The sequence below is a fragment of the Olea europaea genome, unplaced genomic scaffold, assembly GCF_002742605.1.
Source record: "Olea europaea var. sylvestris unplaced genomic scaffold, O_europaea_v1 scaffold1134, whole genome shotgun sequence".
Classification (NCBI taxonomy): domain Eukaryota; kingdom Viridiplantae; phylum Streptophyta; class Magnoliopsida; order Lamiales; family Oleaceae; genus Olea; species Olea europaea.
This window is the reverse complement of record NW_019228724.1, coordinates 12,149-37,204: the sequence shown is the minus strand read 5'-3', so window position 1 is coordinate 37,204 and position 25,056 is coordinate 12,149. Positions and strand designations below refer to the sequence as shown.

Here is a 25,056-nt window from a genome sequence, read left to right as displayed (position 1 = left end):
AAGCAAGTAATAAAGATAAAGTTGTCTTGAAACCCTAATCCTAGACTATGAGAATTTTGCTATTTGTACACTGATTTTTGATATTTTAGTTGACACTTACATTGTTGTCAAGTATCAATTGGATGAAAAACTATTTGAAATTTAAATTGTCCAATAGAATAATGAGACGTGATAAAGTGTAAACTCAAGTGTACACCATAGTGTACATGTAGCAAGGTTCTTAAACTTAACCCAATACAAAAAGTCTAGTAATAGTTATTAAGTCCACGCAGTAACGGGTCTTTGACATCATACTTACAAATTTCCACTTGAATTATATCTGATTCCAAATTTTCAATTCTCAGATCCAAAACACTATTTTTAATTTATTATAAATATATCTAGATTAATTAATTTACATGATCCTCCATGACTAACATTTAGCAATATGTCTAGATAACGGATATTATGAAAAATATTATGTGGTATGCAAAATCATTTTGTTAGGTTATTTTACAAATTGAATTCCTTCATCAAGTTTGGTTATGAGATATGTTTAATGTCAATCTCTATGTAACCAATCATATTATTCATTGATAAATCTTCAGATGATTTTTGACAAAATTTCCAACTTGGATTTTACACCTGGGAAAACTTGCACAAGTTCAGCATCCAACTCAAAAAGTGAAAGGGGGTGTAAATAGCATAAGAAAAACGGGAATTGAACCCGACGTGAATCGAACACGCAACCTTCTGATCTGGAGTCAGACGCGCTACCATTGCGCCACGGATCCACTTGTATGCTTGTTTAGTTCAATTTATATATATACAATAAAAGAGTCCCACGTTCGACCTCTATGAAGAATACTATCAGAGAAGGAAACAATTAGTCAAGTTTGATATGCAGGACAACTTGTCAAATATCTTTTTTTATTTCCTTTTCTCAATTTGCTATCGTCCACAGTCATGTTGAACTTGTTCCATTTATGAACAGTTCTGTTTGAGCAACTTACAAAGCTTGGTATTGTGACTTTGAAATCAAGTGCATAGGATTAACTTGGTCATTTTCACTTGCTAGTTTTCTCATGTTCTTGAATTTTTCTCCACATATCTTCCAAATTAACGAAATTGGGTTAAGCAAGTAGTCCAAGTTTCTAAAAGTGCTGGTGTAAAAACGAATCCATGTTAAAGGCATGAATTGGCAGCAGACGTCAGTGGCGAATCCAAGGCTGAAGGTCAGCTAGGGCAGGTATCAACCGTTAACCATTGATCGTTAACTCAACGATCGTAATAGCGATGTCGTTTATTAAAACTAATAAATTCCTAAGCCTAAATTCCCGTTGACTCAATGATCGTAATAGCATTTCTTTCACTTTTCCTCTATTCCGTTGTGTACAAACTACAAACATACACACACACAAACAAGATAAATGCAGTGAATCACAACCATTGACTAAACCATCTTCTCCATTAATTTTTTCACTTATCCCTAATTTCCTAAATCTAAATTCCCAAATCATTAATCATAAATTATAACTCATACAAAAACTAATTATAACTCACAGAACAAAAAAAAAAAAAAAAAAAAAAAAAAAAAAAAAAAAAAGGACAAACAGAGAAATATAGCCGAGTAGCCGACAGGGAAAAAGGCGCTCACTAGTTACCAAGAAGTCGGTCGACCACTAGTCTAATGTCCACCACAGAAGAATAGTCCACACCACTTGCTCCTCGCCGATCATTGTCACTCATCATAGACCACAATGTGCGTATTGCTTCTGCTCATCTCCGCCAACGCCAGTCCACCTATACCTTCACTTCATTTCAATTGTGGATTGGTCATTTGGTTTTGGAGGAAATATATCCATGGTCTAGAGATTCCAGTCCAGTCGTCCAAGGATTGGGGCCATTCATTAGGCCTTATTATTTTTTTAAAAAAGGTCCATCCCTCTTTGACCCAAAAATGGAAAAACAAAAAATAAAAAAATAAAAAAGTTAGACCCAATCCAAACCAGCAGGCAGTGTAACAGTCATCTTCTTCACTCCTTCCAATCCTCTCCTTTCTTCCATAGCAATTGGCGCCCGGCGACTGAAAGTTCGGCGGAGTCCAGCACGCGCAGCTGCGCCCCCTCGTCGGGTGCTAGCTCCGCCACTGGCAGACGTAAACATATGTTTGTGCTCTAATTCATAATTTAGGGATCCAAGAACAACCCATTAGAGTCAAGAAATAAATTTTCCACTTGTACAGAGGAATTGCTGCCATAGTGCCTCGTCTTTTTTTTTTTTTTTTTTGCCATTAGCCTTCGGATTGTTGCCAAGTATCATCTGTATCAATTCTGATAGCCATTTTCTGTACATATCGCAGGTATGAGTAAGAAAATAAAGACAAGTAGTCTCACAGCATTAAAAAGGGTTATTTCACATTGAGGCACGTAATCAGTTGGTATCATCGACTATGGATTTGATTTTCATAATCCCTAGCAAATTAGCGACAGAAAGCCTTTAGGTTATGTATTCGTGTCATTAGGGTTGGACACAATTTTCGAACCGAACACGACCCAAATTAAATCAAATCGAGTGATTCTTCTTAAATTAAATACCTAAACCTGTATCTGAATCGAGAACCGACATGTTTTATTCGGTTCTCGGTTCTAGATCAAGAATCAAATAATTAAATAAGAATTATATCTTACTAATTTTTGAATTTATTTATTTTAAATAAACCAAATTATTATTATTATTATTATTATTATTATTATTATTATTATTATTATTATTATTATTTACATAAATTTGCTAATTAGTTAATTTAGCTAAAACCCAAAAATATGCTCTCTTTTTTTCCTAATTTTCAGTCTAAGTCCAACTTTAATCAAATTGGCTTAAGTTTTACCCAAATATGTTATTCTACTGTAATGTTGTTTTTACGATTTTGGAGAAATCAAATTGAAACTCAACAACACCTCTCTTAATTATTGTGAGCTCACTATCTTCTTCTTCCTGTAATTTTAACAATCAAATTTATGAAAACTCTGCAAAGAGACACGTAAAATACATATAAGATTGGACTACGTTATTTTGTAAAAGCTAACATTGAGCATGTCATTAGTTGAATTAATATAGCTTTGTAAATATTTCAAAAATTAATTATTGTATGGAATCCGAGAATCGAATGAAATCGAACCGAACCGAAAGGAATTGAACCCAAACAATTCTATAATTAAATTTAAACCTGACGTTTCCACTTACTAAATACCCAAAAATTTTGAATCCGATTCAATTCTTAACCGAACCATGTCCAACCTTATGTATCACGATGTTGGTGAAATGAGTCAATTTCAAAATAAAATTAAAAATATAGAATGAATTGTTGTGGCTGAAATGAGAAAGATTTGGACACAAATTTGGATTCCTTTAGGTTTGAGGGACGGGCTTAGCCCCCGTTTGGTATAAATTAAAATTTGGATTTTTAATTTAGGTCAAATCAACAATTAATTTTAACAATATATTTTATGGAATTCATAACTTTTTAATCACATATTTCATCCTTTTGTTTGTTTTTTTTTTTTAATTTTATAAAAAGACATTTAATTTTAATCCCCACCAAATAAGAGTTTAATCTATATCCAATGGGAGAAATATCTTGTTTGGAAGAAGTATATTGTGAAACATTTAAACAATGTTTTCCACACAAAGGGAATGGAAAAGAAAGAAAATAACAAAAAACAAGAACAACGGATCTAAAGATAAGGGCTTAAACACGAATTACGTTGTCCTCAAACAATATTTAACCCATCTCGGATTGAATTTGATGCTTAAAAGAATATTGACAAATGGTTTGAAAGATTAATCAAGTCTTGCAATAGAAAAAACACTTGAGCACTTAGCCCCTGTTTGGGCCACATTTTTTAGGAAATTAGTAGACAAATTCTGCCCGTTGAGATGCTAGGTAGGACCCACAATAGAGAGAAACGGTGAAAAAGTGCAGCTGGAATTTGGAATCAACTGTCAAAATTCTCATTCTTTTCCCTTGAAAATGGGAAACAAACATGGGCTTAGTGTTTTCTACTAAAACTTTAAGAACACTTTGAAAGAAATTTGGATATGAAGGAAAGAATATAAATTCTATCTTTGTAATGAAGATTTGATCTCAAGTTGTTGAATTACATCTTTGATGTGATAATCTATCATGTATTTGTAAATTTCAATCAACACCCACGAAATTATGCCAAAAAATCATGAAAAGTTGCAAATTTTTCACCAAATGTCATCAAGAATTCAAACAATGGCTATTTTTCAGTTTAATCATTTGCGGGGAATATAAGCCCAGCATATCTTTATGCAACCGCAGACCAGAAAGGTCTATGCTACCACTTAGGCAAAAGTTTTGGCCATCAAATCATTTTTCCATTCCAAAGTCTATTTTATTGATTTTGAACAATAATTTCAACATGATATGCGTCCAATCTTGAACCTCTAATATACAGATTTCATGAAGCCAAAGATGCCCCTCAATTTGATCAGAGAGCTACAACTGCCGGAAAATGACTAGCCTATCATCTTTTAACCTAGACCAAAATTTAGGTACTCCCCGAAGTTTTCAAGATATTTCTTCCTTTTCTTTTTTATTTTGCTTCCTTTTTAATTATGTAATATTCAATTCTTACGGAGTACATTTGTAATGTTGTAATTAAGTAATATTTATATACAAAATATGTTATTATTGCCTTTTAAAATGTTCAAGCAATGGATTCTCATCTTCTCAAGCCAAATTCATCTTCATTTTCCAACATTGATCAAGCATTTGAAGAAGAGACAATATAATTGATCGAATGATGAGTACTTAATCTAAGTTAAAGTCAAATAATCAATATTAATCACATCTTTTATGCATCCCACAATTTTTTAACAACATATTTCAAAAGTTTTTATCAAAATTTACTGAAAATCTAATTTTAATCTCCATCAAACATCGTGTAATCTAATGGTGGAGTTCCCATTGAATTTGATAACAATTGATTCACTTTTCACAGACCGAGGGTCTTTATATTCTCATGGCGGAGTTCCAATTAATAGCAGCTAATTCATTTTTCTCTTAATATGTACGAACTATATATGAAGATCATGAACAAAGATATCACCTACCGGTTTTGACAAGTGATGTCCTGTGATATTCCATAAGTGACGCCCATCTAATTTCACATATGGAGCTTCTGTAGCATATAATTTGCGACATCATCGACTGATTATCCATCATTTAAGGTCAATTGATATGCAATTTTCTATATTTTACTTTCGCCTATTATGAAAATATCGAATTGCCGATTGAAAACTTTTCATCAATGGTGATTTTTATTCACAGGTTTCATAGTATCTACCTCAAATTTCAATCATCGTGCCACGATATTTTGTAATGTAGATTCCATTACAGTAGAGATCAATAAAATTGAACAAATCATGATTTATTGACATAATTCATTTTGCTTTAGGTCTATATTTTAGCTACAGGCTAGTTATTAGTTTGTAATCTCAATTTCACATTAGAAGAAATTAAATTTCGGATTTATAAATAGTCAAAATAGTATCTTAGAATTTTAATATCTTGAAAATTAAGTATACAGTTACATCAATTATGTGATTATTTCTCGACTAGTTAATGTAACCTATCCGACTCTTATCTAATTTGTGTTACCCTAAGTTTATACAACCGTGCTACCTGCACAGACTCTTTTGCACAGGGTCTGTACAGGTGCACACATATGGGAGTGGACCCCACGTGTGGGGTCCACATGTGAGGTCCACCCTCATGTGAGAGCTCCTATACAGACCCTGTGCAGGAGCGTAATTCAAGTTTATATTGTTTGTGTTGTATACACACATTGTACTGCAAGAATTAATCACATAAAAACACATGCAAATGATATGCGTAACTATCAAACCACATTATATTTATATACCAAAATGAAATCAAACTTGCAGTTTATTCAAAGAAATAAACAGAAAATAATTCGAACTGACTAAATTCTTGATTTCTCCTTAAGATAGTTTTGCTTCTCCCTTAGCTCGAGATAATGAATAATTGAGTCACATAGAATGGATTTTTGTTTCGGATGACTTAGAATCGTGGTCATAAAAGAACCGACAGACAAAAATACTGTCTTTTTCTTCAAATCACAATATGAGCGTAAACGGGGAATTTTTATACGAAATGAAAGTGTTTATTATCAAATAAAGATGAATTATGCTACTTTAACATTGGGTTTGACCGGCTTGCTAACAAAGTGACGTGGATAAAGCATTATTCTAATTAAAAAAACCAATGAACAGCAAATGAAATTTTGGTAACAGTGGCCCACTCCAATTTAACCGTTTTCCCCATTCATCTCAGGTCATTTGGGCGTCATTTCCCTCCTTTTGTTTTCTCCATTTTCCACTTTTTCACTCACACTCCGCATCTACACTTCAACCTCCGGCCACCTCTGAAGACTTCGACCGTTTGGCTAGCTCTGACATCTCCAAGCACCTCCGAAGTCTCCGTTCATTTGGCTAGCTCCGATATCGCTTTTGTCACACCATCGATATTTCGAACCATTTGTCCATCTTTGCTTCCATCGACAGCTACGACCTCCAACCACCGTCGCTTGTTTGGCTGAAGATGACAGGGAAATGTAAAATTTGAAATTATTTTTTTAAGGTGGATCTAAAATTTATTTTTATTTAAGTATAAGCATGATACTGGGTAGTATGATTTAGGCAGGACTTTGTTAATTTTTGGAAGAATTTGCAAAAGAATGAAGCCTATTAATGTCATGATTTATCTAGTAGTACAGAATAAATGCATAAGCAAACTGAAAATTTCATTATTGCATGGAACCTGCTATTCTAGAAAATGAACTCATAAGAAGCCAAATTTGTAAATGTTATAAATGACCATAACTAATATGTTGCATCAATTGTAAAGTAGTTCACTGGAAGAGGACTATAAATAACAATTCAATCGGCTTTTTGTCGTAGGGAAAGAAATTTCAAATGACGTCGAAGCCGTTATGTTGGCGGAGTTCGATGACGAGAATGTTATTGACAATACAAAATTACTGGGTGATGGTGCAACATGACGAGATAGTGTGATTGTGCCTGAAGTGGGCATGATGTTTAAGGATGAAAATGAAATATTAGAGTTTTATAAAAGATATGCATACAACTTGGACGTTCCAATGAGAAAAGAAAATTCAAAAAATGATGATGATGGAGTTCTACGATATGCTACATTTGTTCGTAACTGTGAAGGGAAAAACATTAATAATACAAGCAATTCTCTGAAACCACAAGCTACCATGCAGAGTGGATGTAAAGCCAGATTAATCATATATTCTGGTATTTGTGGAATATGGAGAATTAACACAGTACACCTCGATCAAAATCATAAAAAAAGTCCTTCAAAATCTAGATTGTATCGATACAACACAAAATTAAGTGCTTAGGTGAAAAATCGGCTTGAAGTAAATGACATTGAAGGAATACCGCTGCACAAAATTATAACCCTGCAGTTGTCGAAGCAGGTGGATATGAGAATATGACCTGCCTGGAAAAGAATTGTCGAAATTGTGTTGAACAAGTTTGTAGGTTAAGAATTGGAAAAGATGACGTTGCAGCAAAACAGCCATTTGTTATACATGTTTGTTATGAGATGTTTTATAATTCAGTTATTGTTGCAAGCACAAAGCCAAAATGCATGTTTTAAATTCAATCTTATTTCGTTCGACACTACACATTCCTTGGTTGACAAGTCCAAGCCATCCACATCGCATAAACATAGAGACAGTACCATATAGACAATGAAAATTGAGTTTTGATACAACAACTACAATTACAAAAGAAAATTACTTAACTAGTATATCCCAATGAAACTACTAATTCAAAAAATACATAAGTGAAATGAGGTCATTAAACTAACCACCACAACTCATTCATGTTCCTTTCCTCTATCATCTCCATCCACATTTACTCTTTGTGTATTGTCAAATAAAAAGAAATCTCCATATCCTGTTGATCAAATAATCGACATCCAGATTCAAACGTGGCAGTTAGTTCTTTAGCTCCTTCATTTGTAACATGATTCTTCGAAGTAGCGCTAACTGCACTTGATTTACCGCTTGTCTCACCATCTTCGACCCACCCCAAATATCCACAATTTGCTCTACAGAAATTTAATGATCTACCTTTGTTCTTACTTTCTTTCTCCACCTCAAAACAATTGACGAGTGCATGTTTACATCATGGGCAATGGCATTTCTCTAGATAGAACTCAAAAAATGTCCATTTTCTCTACAACTTTGACATACTTCTTGATTCGTTCCCCCCAACTTATGGCATTTCTCTAGATAGAACTCAAAAAATGTCCATTTTCTCTACAACTTTGACATACTTCTTGATTCGTTCCCGTCATTATAAGTTGGGAATAAACCACAATATATCGTAAACTAAGATTAAATTTAAGGAAAATTTCATAATTCTGTAATAAGATCAAGTGCATTACAATTTTTTTCTTCCTCCTTAATAAGTGAAATTAGGAACCTTATAAATCCACTCAACCACATTCAGTGGATATTCGCACTCCCATTTCAATTTTCAGAATCCCACAGCCATTCATCGAAAAGCACATCGGATGGCTTCAACCCGATGATTAAACCAGTGATCCAAATGTTTGTAACTATGTTATGTTCTCCTATCTTTTTTATAGACAAAGTCATGTGAAGAAGGCTTTTATATTAGTATGCTATAAAAAAACAACAAAAAAATCTTGTAGTTCATGTTTCCTATTCTAACCCTTTAAGCAAAAACAAACTATGCAGCAATAGCTTCAGGCAAGAATAATAAACAATATAGCTTCAATAAATAAAATATCACAGATTAATTTTGGAAAATGATTAAACATCATATTCAATCTGTTAAAATCCCTACAGATTTGAACTTACTTTCGCTTGCTATAAATCAAATCAACACCTGATGAAAACCTAACAACAAACTTACTTTCACTTACTATAAATTTAGTTGGAGAAGATGGGACCCATCGTCGAACATCTCACGAACACCTCCAACGATTTCTATCGTGCAGCTGGATAAATGCGATAGACAAAGATGGGTTGGGTGCTTCTGGTATAGCAAGCGAAGTAGCATAGAAATGTCTTCTTTTGGTGCTGTGTTGGAGGTTTTGAGAAAATTGGTGCTGGCATTGGAGGGTTTGGGAGATTTGGGGGAAACAAAAGTTGTGGGATTATGGAGGTTGGGTATGGGGTTATAGGGGTTGAAACATTGGGCCTAGTTTTGGGTTCTTTTGAACATTGAGCCTTTTTTATTTTCTTAATTCTTTCTCTTTCTTTAATTTTTGCTTTTTCCACATCAGCAAGTTACCCTTTGTGTCATCCATTTTGGTTACCATAGCGTGATTGAATAAAAATAGAGGGAGTAGAAAGATTTTTTCATTAATTTTATGCAATCATATATATATAGTGTTTGGGTGTCCAATCCAAGGGCAACAACCATTTATAAAGGTTGTAAATTCAAGAAAAATAGTATAACTGTTCTCTAACAAATATAGGAGCCCAAGATCTATTCTTTCTTATGCTTACAAATTAAGGGAATGTACTTGAATAGAGTAATAGTATAATTAATAGGATCAATATTTCAATTTGAGTGCATTGAATTCACGATGTGTCTTTAAAACGAATTTGATTCCTTCTGTGGTGTTTAAAGGCGTTTAGCAATCGTCTCGTAGGATAGAACGTATTGGGTTTTGATATTCAATAAATTTCAAGTGATGATGTTAAACCGATGTTCTATAAGTTATATCGATACCTTAGTGATGGCTCGACTTGGAAACAACTTGGGGCGACTAGAAACAAGTTAATTAAGTTAAATTGCTCATGGCTTAACACTCGCGAATGGCCAAAGTTGTGATTTTTGGGTTGTTGGTGATATATCTATGGCCCATTAATGAGACTTGGCCCAGCTTGTTTCCATTAGCCCAATTTAAAGGAAAATTAAATTAATGCTATATATCCATTATTCATGCTTGTTCTTTGGCCTTCGGTGTGCAATTTAAAAAGAAAAAACCTTGTGTGTTTTGTGCCTTTTGGAAGAAAAAAGGTGGCTGTCTTTATTCCTACGTTCTTCCATTGTTTTCTTCTTACCTCTATGGTTGTAAATCATCACCACCATTATCCTTTGAGGGTGTAGATCTTGTGGCAACCAAGTGTAGAAGTTGTGGGTCGGAGCCTCCTCAGTTAGTGTTCATTTGGTTGATTAAACTAAGTCCAGATTGAGATTTCTCGAATATTTTTGCGATAAATGGTATTAGAGCTTGGGTTGTTGAGAGAGTATGATTTTTTGGGTGAAAAACTAGCTGGAAGTGGCCTGAAATAAAGCTGGAAACACAAGAAGAAAATAAGGACAAAAAATATGGATTTCCTTCAAATTGGCCGAATCTGATTTGAGGTATTATGGTGAAACTAGAATATAGTTGATGAAACCAATACCATAGCCATGATCCGCAAACCAAGCTAGTGCTGAAGGTGTAGGGCGTGGTAGCTGACGACGACTCATGCCGTAAAAGGGGAAGCCACAGCCATGCTCAAAATTGATAGCAGCGCATAAGGGCGCGTGGGATCTTTTTCGGCCATAGCATCTTCAGACAGAATGTTCTAGAAGGTATACAGACCTTACTGTGGTGTCCATTTTTCAGTTTCGGGTGTTATGATGAAATCTGGACAATTTTGCCCTTTGACGTTCCGGTGTCAAGTGTCGTTTTATGTTGGTTGAGTTGAGTTGCTAAAAGCTTTAGAACGAATGGTGATGACCCTAAATTCGTGAATTCATATCTCTTTTTTATTTACGTACCCGTAGATATAGTTTGATCAGTATCGTGTTCTTTCCCTTTAATAGGTCACCGTGTGGAGTGACATTAGGATTGGTGTTACCGTGAAGGAGTACACATTGCTTGTTGCTAAATCTATAAATTATTTGTTAATCATTTGTCTTGAATTTTTTGTGAATTTGTTACCAATCTTTTCTACACTATTAAAATTGTATGTGACCTTATGAAAGTTTGTTTGATTATTCTGTGTGAATTGTGTCTGTACTTCACTTGTGGTCATGATTTGGTATTGATGGTATATGTAAGTCTAAGGCAAGTGCGACAAGTAAGATATGTTTTAACTTTGATAAATTTTGAACATGATGAAATAGATTGTCTTAAGAATGGTAATAAAAGAAAAGATAAAGAAAGAGGGAAGGTGAATGTTGCCTTAGGGTCGAGCGATGACTATGGTGAGGTTTATTGAGAGTAAACCTGATTACTCCATGTGCATCTGTGTGTAATCCTGTTTTCATGTATGTGATCAATTAATTATATTGCAATGTTGATATGTTACATTTTCAATATATTTTGATGTGTGTAATTGCATGAATTGAGAATAATCTTATTACTTTATGTAATGTGTTTGCATATAAAGTGGGTTGAGATCTATAGCGTACTGGTTTGTGAGATTATGTGGAGCATCCATATGTGGGTTAATTTCTTCCTCTTTGTGAGTCTCTCTTGTAAGTGTAGTGATGTAACCAACTCTTTCTTCTATTCTCTTTGTAAGTGCCACCTTCATCCTTTCTTTGTGAAATTTTTTATCATTGGTGTTAGAGTAACCTTGTGGCGTATTGATCAATTTAAATTAAGCCATTATCTTTGTGGTAATCAAAGGTGTTGATTTTTCCATAGTGGGGTTTGAGATACACTAGCAGTAAGTGTGAGGATGTTTTTTGGTAATGTGGAGTATAGATACCTAGGAGTACATTGATGGTTTGTACCAGAGATATGGAGTGTGACATTTGGATAACGAGTGGAGATATGATATAATGTTGGAATCATTTATCTTTGAAGACCCTATACAGGTAGAGTGAGAGAGAGAGACACTTATATCACTTTTAGTAAGTGGAGACCCGTAATCTGTTAAGTTGAGAGTATTGAGGTGATAATATAGGATTATCCTCTGGAATTAGGATCTATTGTGATTTGTTAGTTAGAGATGAGTTGAGTGATCAGTCTAGTAAGCATAGTGGGTGATGAGAGGAGGTGTGTTCTCGAAATGTGTGCAACACGGAATAGGATATGATAAGTGTGATGAGATCTTTTTATGGAGTCATTTATGCATTTGTTACATGTGTTGACCGTTTATTGATTAACTTGGTGTTAATATGTTGTTTTGTGTGAACATGTTTTTCGAAAATATCTATGTATTATCCTATGTTATATCTTCATTGCCTTTTCATTTGTTCTTAATTCTTTACTGTGATTATCTACTTCTACTTGGATATTTTTTACCTTAGCCCTGGCGAGTATATGAATCAAGTATGGTTGGTATGTGTATGGAGTCCAAAACACGAGGTAAGATCTATAATCCCAATTTTTATTGGTTACCTTGGTTATGCAAGTATTAACTTTGTATTTTGATTGGTTGCAAGTTGATTGGGTATTAAGGTGGAGATTTGTCAGGTTTTTTATATCTAATAAATCTCAGATGATGATACTAAATCGATTTTGAATAAGTTATATCGATACTTTAGTGATGGCTGGACCTGAAAATAACTTGGGTCACTAGATACAACTTCATTAAGTTAATGTTGCTCGTAGGCCCAACACTTGTTGATGGCCCAAGTTGTGATTTTTGGATTGATGGTGATATGTCTTTGGCCCATTTAATAAGACTTTGCCCAGCTTGTTTTCTTTAGCCCAATTTGAAGGTAACCTAAATTGATACTATATATACATTATTCATGCTTGTTTTCTAGCCGTGGGGTGTGTGAATTGAAAAGGAGAAAACTTGTGTGTTTTGTGCCTTTTGGAAAAAAAAAGTGGTTGCCTTTGTCCGTACATTCTTCCATTGTTTTCTTCTTGCTTTTGCGACTGTAAATCACCACCACCACCATTCGTTTTGGGTGTAAATCCCGTGGCAACCAAGTGTAGAAGTTGTGGGTCGGAGTCTCCTCAGTTAGTATTTGTTTGGTTGATTAAATTGAGTCTGAATCTAGATTTCTCGAAGATTTTCGGGACAGAACAAATTTGGTCTTCTAAGGAAGCAGCACTGCAATCAACAGGAGTTTTGACGGACTCAATAAAATATTTTCATACTCAAAAACAATATCAAAATTTAGAGAGTGAAATGAGATTCAAAGCAGAGAATATCTGTAATGAAAATTGTGTAAATGTTCTGATAACATGGCAGACTATTTATAGACTTAATCTTGGTCATTCAAACAAGCATTTTTAGAAAAAGTGATGATTTTTAAGATTGTCCTAAAAAATGGACAAACAACTCTGTTAAGGTTGTTAACAAACGTCAATCATGAACGTACCTTGATGATCACACAAGAAAAAATTGTAGAAACAAGCAATAGTAAGAATTTAAAATGTTGTTAAAATAATCACCACGTACACAAAAATTTGAATATTTATACCCACACACTACCCCGACCAATGCTTATGCTGATCGGAAGGTAGCACAAGTGCTTGTGAGCTTAGGATCCAACCGAATAGGATCTAGGTCTCCACATTTGAGAGACTATTGTTACCCCTTGTAACCTAAATTCAATTATCAAACTTTCATAGTATAAACCACATAGAAGCTTCTAAGGTTTTCAATGTGAGATAAATGTTCAACAATTTCCACTCAAATCAAATTGTCACTTATTTAATGTTTCAAATAGGAAACTTTGAAATCAAATATTTCATTCAAATGACTTTCAATAAATAAATAAATCTTGTTAAAGGCCATCACGGAGTAGAACAAAATGCTTGAACCCATTAATTTTAGAGTACAAGTTCTGCTAAAATTTGAGCTTAAAGTTGACCCACTTTACTTTATTTTATAAAATATTTACAACAAGCCCATTTTTATTTAAAAATTCAACATGACTAAGCAATCTACTTGCACTTTCAATCTAAGTGGAAAACGTAGTAAGATATGCATGTCTAATTTATTTTTTTCTTTTTCTTTTTCTTTTTTTCATAAACAATCAACATGCACTAGAATATGTAGTTCCTACGTCTCAGCATCTCATTCTGTCCAGAAGTATTTTACAGAGTTTGAGGTTTATATTCAATCAGTAGACTTTGGACAAATTTTGAGGTTTAAAATTTGACCAATGATATATAATTAAAAACAGGAAGATGATATTTGGTGAGATAATATATATGTCACGTCCTAAGTTTGTATTCTGCTTTATTTTCTTCCACTTTGATTAAATGCTCCACCCTTGAAGAGGTGACAGTTAAAAAAAATTTTAAACAAAAAAAATAATCAAACTTTAAAATTATATAATGATGAAAGTAACAAACTTTAATTGTCAATAAATTTCACTAAACCATATGAAATTGTTATTCATCTTCCCCTCGACTAATTGCTAAATGTATTTGAAGATCTAAAGCAATTAAATCTTTAATCAACTATAATATAGTTAAATGCATGCAATAATATTAAATCAGCTAATGCTACTTTTATTAACTGCATATATTTCATTTAATTGTAAAATAATTACAGTATTTGGTCAAATTAAATTCAAGACATTATTTATGTACATTCGATTTTCATTTTTACCCTTACATTTTTTGCTTTTAACATAAATGTCCTTACTTATAAATGGTATTAATAATTAAAAATTAGATTATAATTCCAAAAAAATATATAATAATAGTATTATGTCTTAATATTAATGTAGATAAGAATAATGATATATTATATGTGTCATTAATTTAATAGTAGATTAATTATATCAAGGATCAGATTGTTCTTGGAACCAATAAGCCATTGGTAGGTAGAGGTTTTAAATTCATACTGTTCCACATTTTTTGTGAGGTTTTTTATTTTACTTTTATTTATTTATTTATTTATTTATTTATTGGGGTTCTAATCTTCATTTGTTTTGGTCTTGTAATTTTAATCTTTATTTAAATTTATTATTATTATTATTCATGAAAATAATAAATATGTTATGAATTAATTGAAGGATAAGGATAATAATGAAACAAACAAGAACGCAATGAGAATACCAAAATTTATATGAAAACCCAAGATGAGAAATAAATCACATGCAGGGGATGAGAATTTCAAAATAATCGATAGAAATTATGTTTACAACAATTTCCCAATATTTTCAATTAAGATCCGAAACTCTCAAAATGTTGTATGAAGTTATGAGAATAATACAAGTCGTGACTTATATATATAAGCCCTAAAATCCAAGTTGTAGATAAATATGAGTCTAGAAAACGTGTCAAAATGAGAAATGAGCCTAGGCCAGGTAACCCTATCGCTTGAGCGATAGGCTAGCAATGTCATTCACATCTCGAATTGCAGGCTAGCGCCAGGTTTTGTGAGAAAATTCAAAGGCATCACTTGAGCAGCCAACTAGCCACAAGCTAGCGAAAATGCGATGACATTTTTCTCAATTTATAATTTTGATCTATTCAAGATCATTTCAACCAAAATTTCAGTACCCACTAGAATTTAAGTCAAACCACAACAAATTTTCACCTTGAACCAAATATCAATACAAGGAATTTTAAAACATATCTCCAAAGTATACACTACTTCTCCTCTTCGAAACAAGTCCTAATAAGTTAAATCAATGTCAAACGTCAATTAAGTTCAAGCAATGCTCAAACTTAACAATGTGTTTGTTAACATATCACCAAGATTATCCTTGATATCAACCTTGTTCACTAAAATATTACCACGGGCAATCACTTCACACACAAAATAGTACCTCACATCAATGTGCTTAGTCCTCTCATGAAACATCTTATCCTTAGTCAGAAAATAGCACTCTAACTATCACAATAAATTGTAGAAGTTCGTACAGCTTCATTAATTTAACCAATCAATCCTCTCAACCACATAGCCTTCTTACATGCCTCTGTAATGGCCATGTACTTTGCCTCTTTCGTAGACAACGCTACTGTATTCTACAAATTAGCTTTCTAACTAATAGCACAACCTCTAGAACCTTGTTACATATACACTATGGTATAAACTTTAGTTTATACATTGCCACGTGGCATAATTCTATTGAATGGTTTAAATTTCAAATAGCTTTCCCATCCAATTGACACTTGACAATAATGCAAGTGTCAATCAAAGTGTCAAAAATCAATGTACAAATAGCAAATATCCAGCCTCCAAGGGTAAACACATACATGTAAGTAATCTCTTTTTATCAAGATTATTTGTATAATCTGAATCCACATACCCAATGGCTCTATCTATATTTTTATCAAAATGCAAGCAAGCATTAATAGAGCCCATCAAGTATCTGAATATCTACTACACTGCTTTCCAATGTTCCTTACCAGGATTTGCCATGTACCTACTAACTGCATGTGTCAAATCTAGTCTTGTACAAATCATAGCATACATAAGTGAATCAACTGTATTGGAATAAGGAACCCGAGACATTTAATCAATGTCTTCATCTAACAGAGAACACAAGTTAGATGATAATTTAAAGTGGCAGTTAAGGGAATACTAACAACCTTCGCATTTAGCTTATTAAACTTGTGAAATACCTTCTCAATGTACACTTTCTGATTCAAATACAATCTGTCAGGTTTCTTATCCGTCAAGATCTTCATACCAAAAATCTTCTTTGCTGCACCCAAGTCTTTCATCTCAAACTCTTCACAAAGTTGAGCTTTTACATTTCTGACCTCTACTTTATCCTTGGCTGCTATGAGCATATCATCAACATATAATAACAAATATGTAATCGATCTAGATTATCAACCCCCTTTTTTAAAGTACACACAACTTTCATAACTGTTTCTAATGAAATTATGAGTAGTCATAAATGAATTGAACCTTTTATACCATTGCCCAGCGGCTGTTTCAATCCATACAATGACTCATTTAATAGGCACACATAGTCTTCCTTTCCCGAAACTATGAAACCTTCTAGCTATTACATGTAAATGCTATCCTCAAGTTTTCCAATATAAGAATGCTGTCTTGATATTCATCTTCTCAAGCTACAAATAATTCTTAGCTATAACCCCAAGCAAAGCTCGAATTGATCCATGTTTTGTAACTGGTGAAAACACATCTGTGAAATCAACACCTAGAATCTGATTGTATCACTTTGCTACCAATCTGGCCTTATACCTTGCATCTTCAGTCCTAATTTCCTTCATTTTTTTTGAATACCCACTTGCAACAAACAACATTTTTATCTTTAGGTAAATTATCAAGTCACAAATACTATTCTTATGCAATGACTCCATCTCGTCCTATATGACAATCAACCATCTGCTAGAATCACTGCAACTAATGAATACCATCAACTACACTCAATGCATAAGTTATGAAGTCTGCCTTTCCATAATTCTATGAATGTTTATTCTATTTGCGAGGTCTACTCTTAGCAATCGAATACTGTGGTGGTGGTGGTGTAAGCAAAGTAGGCAAAGTGTTACTGTCTGTCAGCTCTAAACTATACTGACATAAAGTAGACTGTTTCGAAGCTTTTAATTGTTCCTCTGAACCAATTTTCAACTCCGTTCGAGTTGAATGATTCTGTCCCTCAATTTTACCTAAATCCCCACGAGGTAAATCATGAAGCCTAGCTAGTTCATCGAAAAATCTTAGTATAATCAATAGCAAACATGTTTAGTACAAGATCTCAATACTCTATTAAAACTAAAGCTCTCAAAATATTGTACGACTATTTTGAGAATAATACAAGACATGTTATATATATATATATACACACACACACACACACACACACACACACACACACACACACACACACACACACACACACGAATCCAAGTTGTATATGAGTAGGAGTCTAGAAAACACGTCAAAATGCTAAATGGACTAAGGTCAAATAAACCTGTTGCGCTAGCGACAAGCTAGTGGTAGGCGAGTGACAGCTCCTTCGCTCGAGCGAATAGCAAAAATGCGATGATTTTTCTTCCTGGTTCATAATTTTGCCATCAAGATCGCAAAAAATTACATTTGTTAGAATAATGTCATGATGATCACAACATATTTTTAAATTAGCATCATCCAATGAGTTTATTCATAGGACAATTGCATATCATTCCTAGTCAAATGTCTACAATTAATGAATAAATAATTCATACAGTAAAATAATTAAGCACAACATATTGAAATAATTAAGCTACGAAGGAGCCTAAACCATAAAAATCATTTCCCTTGTTCTACTCAACTGTCTTGATATGATCCACAATTAGGATAATAATGTTAAATAAGAGCCACCATTTTTCTACTTCTACATCTTTTTTTCATAAATATTGTGCCATTTAACTAACATAATAGTACAAATTTTAAATTTTAAAATTATTATATATAACAAAAAATTTATGTGGTGTCCCTACAATATCGAGGCCTTGTGCTGTCGCACCACCTATGCACCCTCAGGATCGAGTCTAATGATAAGTAATCTAGATAGATAACATTATTCGAATTAGTTCAAGTTCAATTATTATTGCCCATCCTTAAGTTGTGAACTCTCATTTTAAATGCTTCGACACTTGAAATCATTAATATTACTCAACCAACCCAACAATTCAAATAAATCTAAGATCCAAATTAATTCCAAGTAGCTAAAAAATGGAATATCAAAAGCTGATGCATGTTGGAAAGAAAAAAGTTGAATTCAATCAATGACCACACTCCAACGGCGAGATTTATGGGTTTTAATTGTCAACCACAATCATTTTTTCACTTTTTCTTTTGTCTTTTACTTCGCCCATAATTAAAGTTGTTGATAATGGCCTTTATAGTGATACTTACGAAACGTGTATTGACATTGTGTGTGTAATGGTTTATTGTATGTCATAATAATAATAATAATAATATCCAAAAGATAAGTTAGTTGATAACCCTAGAAAAGCGGTGGTGCGTCGCCCTTCGACTCGTGTTAACACAAGCTGAGCTCTGAGCAAGCTCATGAGTCGGCTCTTTTTTTTTTTTTTTAAATTAATAAAATAAGTTGAGCCATGAGCTCAAGGCGAGTCGACTCATAGGCCTCAAAAGTTAGTCTGCTAAACTCAGCTCATGGCTCATCTCAATACGAGTCCAAGTGATCCATGAACAAGTCAAGTTCACAAGTTGCTTGATTCGTTTGCACCCCTGCCCTAGAATAGGGTGACATTGGTGCTTAACTCTAGTTTACATGAATAATGTTATTCAATTTATTAGTGCTTAACTCTAGTTTACATGAAAGTGAAACAAAATGCATTATAATTTTAATGGATAACATGATAATAATTGGTGCTAGCATGAATGAAGTTTTATAGCATTACTCCTATTGTAATCGGCTATAACCAAATTCAAGAGAAAGAAGCACAACGTCAAAGTTGTTGTCTCATTAAAATACGATCCATTTTTAATATCAAAGATAGAGCGTTACACTTTTTTTAACCATCAAACAAAACAAGACCAAATATTTGGGAAGAAATAAGTTGGACATCCTCTGATCTAATCCCATAAGATAATTCTCCTTAAGAAAAACGTTGGTACTTCCATCGAGAATAGAACAAGAGCAAGTTTTCCCTCGTCAAGAACCAAATAGTATTCTACTCTATAATTTTCATTTATTATTATATTGTTATAGTCTTTACTCGTGAAATGTAAAATGTAAAGTGTGAAGATTCATAAAGCTATTTATGATTACATGATCCGCGTGAAATGCGCCGAATGATTAAGTTGGCCAAAGATAGGCCCTCTCCAGGGAACCAGGATTCCTTTTTTTACCAAACCACCGTTCACTGTCACTATATATATATATATCCAAAGACTAAACCAAGGAGGCGAACAGACAAAGGGAGTTAGAAAGATTCATAGTCACCTTAATTCTTTCATTCTTTTCATTTTTGTTAGTACTGCAGTGGCTCAAACCTGGTACACGTCCCAAGTTTATATTGTGTTTTTAGTTCACTAGCTTGTATATTCTCAACTCTTTAGATCTGTCAATGTTTTTGCACTTGTTGGCTTAGGATGTCTAATGTATGAAGTGGGTCTGTGCAGATACTGAGGTTCTGGTGTGCTCATTCTGTATAACTAGTACAATGGGGAAGATATTTTTTCTCCCTTCGGTGCTTTGCGTCATCTTGGCATTTTGGAGTGTTTTTCCTGTGAAGGCTGAGGTTGCTTACAGATTCTATACATGGACTGTAACTTATGGAACAGCTTCTCCACTTGGTGTTCCTCAACAGGTTAGTTTAGTAATTTCAATTCTTGCAGCGCGTGTTTTTTTTTTCCCATAGATTGTATAGCATTGGACAACAACAAAAAAGGGGTAAAAAAGTTAAAATCTTGTCCGTTGTACTGTTTTCTAATGTGTCTATTAACGTGTACCAAACATGCCGAATGCCCGTGGATTTCTGAGAGTTTGATGTTTGAATTTGAAGGTCATTCTGATCAATGGTCAATTTCCTGGTCCGAGACTTGATGTTGTGACAAATGATAATATAATCCTCAACCTCATCAATAAGTTGGACCAGCCTTTCCTCTTGACATGGTGAGCACTGAGCTTCATTCTCTTCAATGTGTGATTTGCCTAATTTTCCTTTAAATTCCTTTTACATTGTAGAAATTGTTGATCAATGAACGTTGTTTCTGAATTCGAGTAATTGGTTTCATGTATATATCACTCATTAGTCGAACCTTACACGAGTTTGATGCTGTGCTAATAGGAACGGAATCAAGCAGCGGAAGAACTCTTGGCAAGACGGGGTTTATGGGACAAATTGCCCGATTCCTCCAAACTCAAACTACACATACAAATTCCAAACTAAGGATCAAATTGGGACCTACACATATTTCCCATCAACTCTTATGCACAGAGCTGCTGGAGGTTTTGGAGCACTCAATGTCTATCAAAGATCAGTCATTGCAGTTCCATATGCGAAACCTGCTGGAGATTTTAGTTTGCTAATTGGTGATTGGTACAAGGCTAACCATAAGGTGAGTGTTATATCTATATGCATTTACTGTCATGTACTCATTTTTGTATACAGAAAAGAAGATAGCATTCCATAGAATGTGTTCGGATTAATAATAGTGATTGAATTCTTGTTTTTGAAACTCATCTATGTTTTCCATAGTTGGTTCATTCTCGAGAAAAGGGAAAGAGCTGCATTAAGTAGACGATTAACGTAAAACATTGTTAAAATTAAGAATTAAACTATATGTACCGAATCTTGATGACCGAACCGATGCCCTACTCTCACATGCACGCGGGCCCCGTGCACATTTAAAAATTCCGAACCGTGGACCCCGCCCTCCTACTGTGAATGTAAGTAAAAGATTATGTAAGAAAGTGGATGTAAGTGTAGCATGGTCCAAAACTTAAAGACATGAATCTTAGTTACAGATGTGAAAACCTAATTTTACATGACATCCTCAAGTAGATCTAGCAGTAAACCAAACGGAGTGATGAAAAGGATTTATATGGTCGTCTCTAATTCATATTATAACAAAGCTTAGTTTGGACTAATAATATTGATTGAATTCAATGTGTTATAGGCTTTGCAGCAAACACTGGATTCAGGGAAACCCCTGCCTTACCCTGATGGCGTCCTCATAAATGGCCAGACTCAGTCTTCCTTCACTGGTGATCAAGGTTATTCTCAGGAACTTAGCATTTAAACCTGAAGGTCATGTTTGACGCGCATTAGACAGCATCTAACAGTAGAATAGTCAAAATTTTACCTTATTTTTCTTTCTTGATACCATTCAGTGCAATTCAAATTCAACTTACTGAACATGAATCTTACAACTACATATTCTTATCTTGATCTATATGTAGGTAAAACATACATGTTCAGGGTTTCAAACATGGGCTTGTCAACCTCCTTTAATTTCAGAATTCAGGGACATAAAATGAAACTAGTCGAAGTCGAAGGATCTAATGTCATGCAAAATATCTACGATTCTCTCGATGTTCATGTTGGACAATCTCTGTCTGTCCTGGTCACCCTAGATCAGCCTCCGAAAGACTACTATATTGTTGCATCGACAAGGTTTATAAGGAAAGTTCTTACTACCACAGCCGTGTTGCACTACACAAATTCTAGAAGTCCAGTTTCTGGACCGGTGCCTGCTGGTCCGACTTACCAATTGCACTGGTCTATGCGGCAAGCTAGAACCTACAGGTATATCCAAGAAAAATCTAATTCGAACTCACAGGCGTGTACAGATGCCCATTTATTGTAGCATCTAAGGCCTTCATAGTCGATACAGTCTAATCCTGTTGTGTACATACATTTACAATACTATGAACATTGTATTCGTCCAGTTACATACACATGATCATGAAATTCCATCTTCACAAAAAACGGATTTAGCCACAATGATTATGATCCATCAATAGTCTAATCTCCAAATTTGTGTTACAGATGGAACTTGACATCAAATGCAGCCAGACCTAACCCTCAAGGTTCTTTCCACTATGGAAAAATAACACCATCAAGAACTATTATTCTTGCTAACTCAGCTTCAATTATCAATGGCAAGCAGCGATATGCCGTGAACAGAATCTCTTACATAAATTCTGACACGCCTCTGAAGCTTGCCGATTATTTCAACATTCCCGGTGTTTTCAGCCTGAGTTCCATCCAGAGCTTCCCCTCTGATGGTCCTCCATACTTTGCTACATCTGTAATGCCAGCTTCTCTCCACGAATTTATCGAAGTCATTTTGCAGAATAATGAGAACACCATGCAGTCATGGCATCTTGATGGCTATGATTTCTGGGTCGTAGGGTAAGTCATAATATCATTATATGCTATTCACTGTAGCAGTAAGCTATACCAAGGTTTTAATCCTTCCAGCTGCTTATGAATTACAGATTTGGGTCGGGACGGTGGATTAAAGACAGCAGAAGGAAATACAATCTTCGCGATGCTCTTACCAGACACACAACACAGGTTCCTATCTTCACTATCTTATATTGTAATCTCTTACATGTTATCGATTAAAACTAATCCCTATAATTTCAAGAGCAATAACAATAAAAAAGACTAACAGAACAAGCAAAGCATATATATTTATGGTATTTCACCTTCAACGTGAGAACTACATTTCCACTCGCTGCAGCAAGTTTTCACTATAAAAAAGAAACATACTTGCTTTATATAGTACGAATATTAACACTATCTTATATGAATGCCTATTATATCCCGATAACACAAAAAGTACGCGTAGGTTGATCCAAGCAGATAATACAGAATGATTAGTCTCCATGAAGTCGAAAATTTCCTTAGAGAAAAAAATTATCAGCCATCCCATCTTTACTTATGTGCATGGATCTTCTTGCAGGTTTATCCTAATTCATGGACTGCTATATTAGTGTCCTTGGATAACCAAGGTATGTGGAACATGAGATCTGCAATGTGGGAGAGACAATACCTTGGACAGCAATTCTATCTGAGAGTGTTTAATCCAATGCCTAGTCTTGCAAATGAATATGACAAACCTCCTAACGCTTTACTCTGCGGCAAAGCTGTTGGACGACATTCTTAATCTTATTATTTGTTGGTTTAATGTTCTTCAGTCATTAGAGGTTGACTGTAAGAGGGGATAGAAAAACTCTGGGCTCCTTAATTTGTATCTCAATATACAGTTAACCAATTTCACTTTGGATATTTGCCTAGTTAACTTAGTATAAATTCAACAAACTAAACCATGTTCTAATGAATTTGAGGTTGACTGCGTGAATATTTGGCTGAATTCCAACCTTGTAAATCTGAAAAGATTCAGAAAAATGAAATTACACTAAACAGAATTCCATGACAGTAATTGGGATCGCAATTACGATGCCAAGTTTATTGCAAGTAGGAGTAATTGCACAGCAAAGAAAAAATCCCCGGCTGCGCATCATCTTCCATGCTAGAATAAGCCCACATGGTGGCCCCTTCTCCACAAATTCAGGCAATATCGTGCCAACTGATACTATTTCAGGCTAAGATACTTTATTGGAGAGGTCTACCACAGCAACTAACCTGTGTGATTCTGGAATCCTGAAACAGATTGAATAACAGTTGAGACAGAAAAAGAAAGGACACATGGGCCATGTAACGAGGCTCATTTAGTTCGCCACCAAACAAGATATTATTCAAATTAACGTTAACGTTCTTGTGAAGTTTACCTGGCAAAACCACAAAGATAATTCAAGTTAAAACAATATTATATGAAATCAAATGCAAAAAACATGAGGCAAGTAAATAATCAATCCATAAACTCCAATTGAATTCCGTTTGTGAGGTTTTTTTTATGGGCTCAGTTGATAGCCTACTCCACAAAGGCAACACCACAATATGGACTAGAAACCAGGGGACAGATGTGGGGGAAAATTACGTGTTTAAAGATTGAATCTCAAAAATAATGTTCAAAGTTTATTTATGCAAAAAACAGGTAACAATTTTATATTTTAATATATATAATAATATTAATAAATTTCAATTATACACTCTCACCCTATTCCATCCACCCAATTAAAGGCCTAATAATTTTTTCTCCCCTATTTTCCCTCTTCTTCCCATCCTCTCTTTCTATCTCTCTATCCTCTCTGTCACACATGGCCGCCGTAGCCAAAGACCACACCGGAGCTTGTCATTGGGAGCAGCAAGCTGCGCACAATTCCAGTGTTGACACCTCTGCGCTTGGATCCGTGGTTTCGCCAGTACACACAAATCGTGACGATTCGTGGTTTCGTCGGTGCTGTTGCATCTGCCTGGCTTCTGCATGGATATGTTGACAGTGACGACATGCTCCGATATGCCTGGTTCAAGCAATACCAATTCACAATTCTGAGTTGAAGCCGATGGTCAGCCCATGTATGGGATTTCAATGTTTGATAAGGTGGTGGTGGTGTAGGTATTCTAATCTGTGGGTGGTTATCTGATGTTCAGGCGACGGTTGTGCGGTGGTGTGGTGTAGACAGCGGTTGTGTGGTGGTGATAATTTTGTTGTTGCTGGAGGTAGTTATAATTGTGTTGTGCGGGGG

At 34.4% G+C, this 25,056-nt stretch overlaps 1 protein-coding gene, 1 long non-coding RNA gene and 1 other non-coding gene across 3 annotated transcripts; 1 reads left to right on the top strand and 2 right to left on the bottom strand.

Annotated features, from left to right (window-relative positions):
• Positions 1 to 701: 701 nt before the first annotated feature.
• On the bottom strand, positions 702 to 773 carry TRNAW-CCA. The gene has a single exon. It is a non-coding gene; the product is annotated as a tRNA-Trp (tRNA).
• Positions 774 to 6,155: 5,382 nt separating this feature from the next.
• LOC111373451 lies at positions 6,156 to 9,278 on the bottom strand. The gene is made up of 2 exons (XR_002698947.1): positions 9,017 to 9,278; positions 6,156 to 6,625 (listed from the first exon to the last, which is right to left on the bottom strand). It is a non-coding gene; the product is annotated as an uncharacterized LOC111373451 (long non-coding RNA).
• Positions 9,279 to 19,827: 10,549 nt separating this feature from the next.
• LOC111373450 (L-ascorbate oxidase homolog) lies at positions 19,828 to 23,733 on the top strand. The gene is made up of 9 exons (XM_022995981.1): positions 19,828 to 19,949; positions 20,076 to 20,263; positions 20,459 to 20,568; positions 20,744 to 21,014; positions 21,576 to 21,672; positions 21,859 to 22,204; positions 22,448 to 22,813; positions 22,900 to 22,978; positions 23,370 to 23,733. The coding sequence occupies exons 2-9, from the start codon at positions 20,117 to 20,119 to the stop codon at positions 23,571 to 23,573; spliced, it is 1,620 nt and encodes a 539-aa protein (XP_022851749.1). The 5' UTR covers positions 19,828 to 19,949; positions 20,076 to 20,116; the 3' UTR covers positions 23,574 to 23,733.
• The last annotated feature ends 1,323 nt before the right edge of the window (positions 23,734 to 25,056 follow it).

Coding starts and splice junctions, on each gene's coding strand:
- LOC111373450 (XM_022995981.1), top strand. CDS start 20,117: ATGGGGAAGATATTTTTTCTCCCTTCGGTGCTTTGCGTCATCTTGGCA. Junction 20,264..20,458: donor CACTTGGTGTTCCTCAACAG/GTTAGTTTAGTA, acceptor TTGAATTTGAAG/GTCATTCTGATCAATGGTCA. Junction 21,673..21,858: donor TTCCTTCACTGGTGATCAAG/GTTATTCTCAGG, acceptor ATCTATATGTAG/GTAAAACATACATGTTCAGG.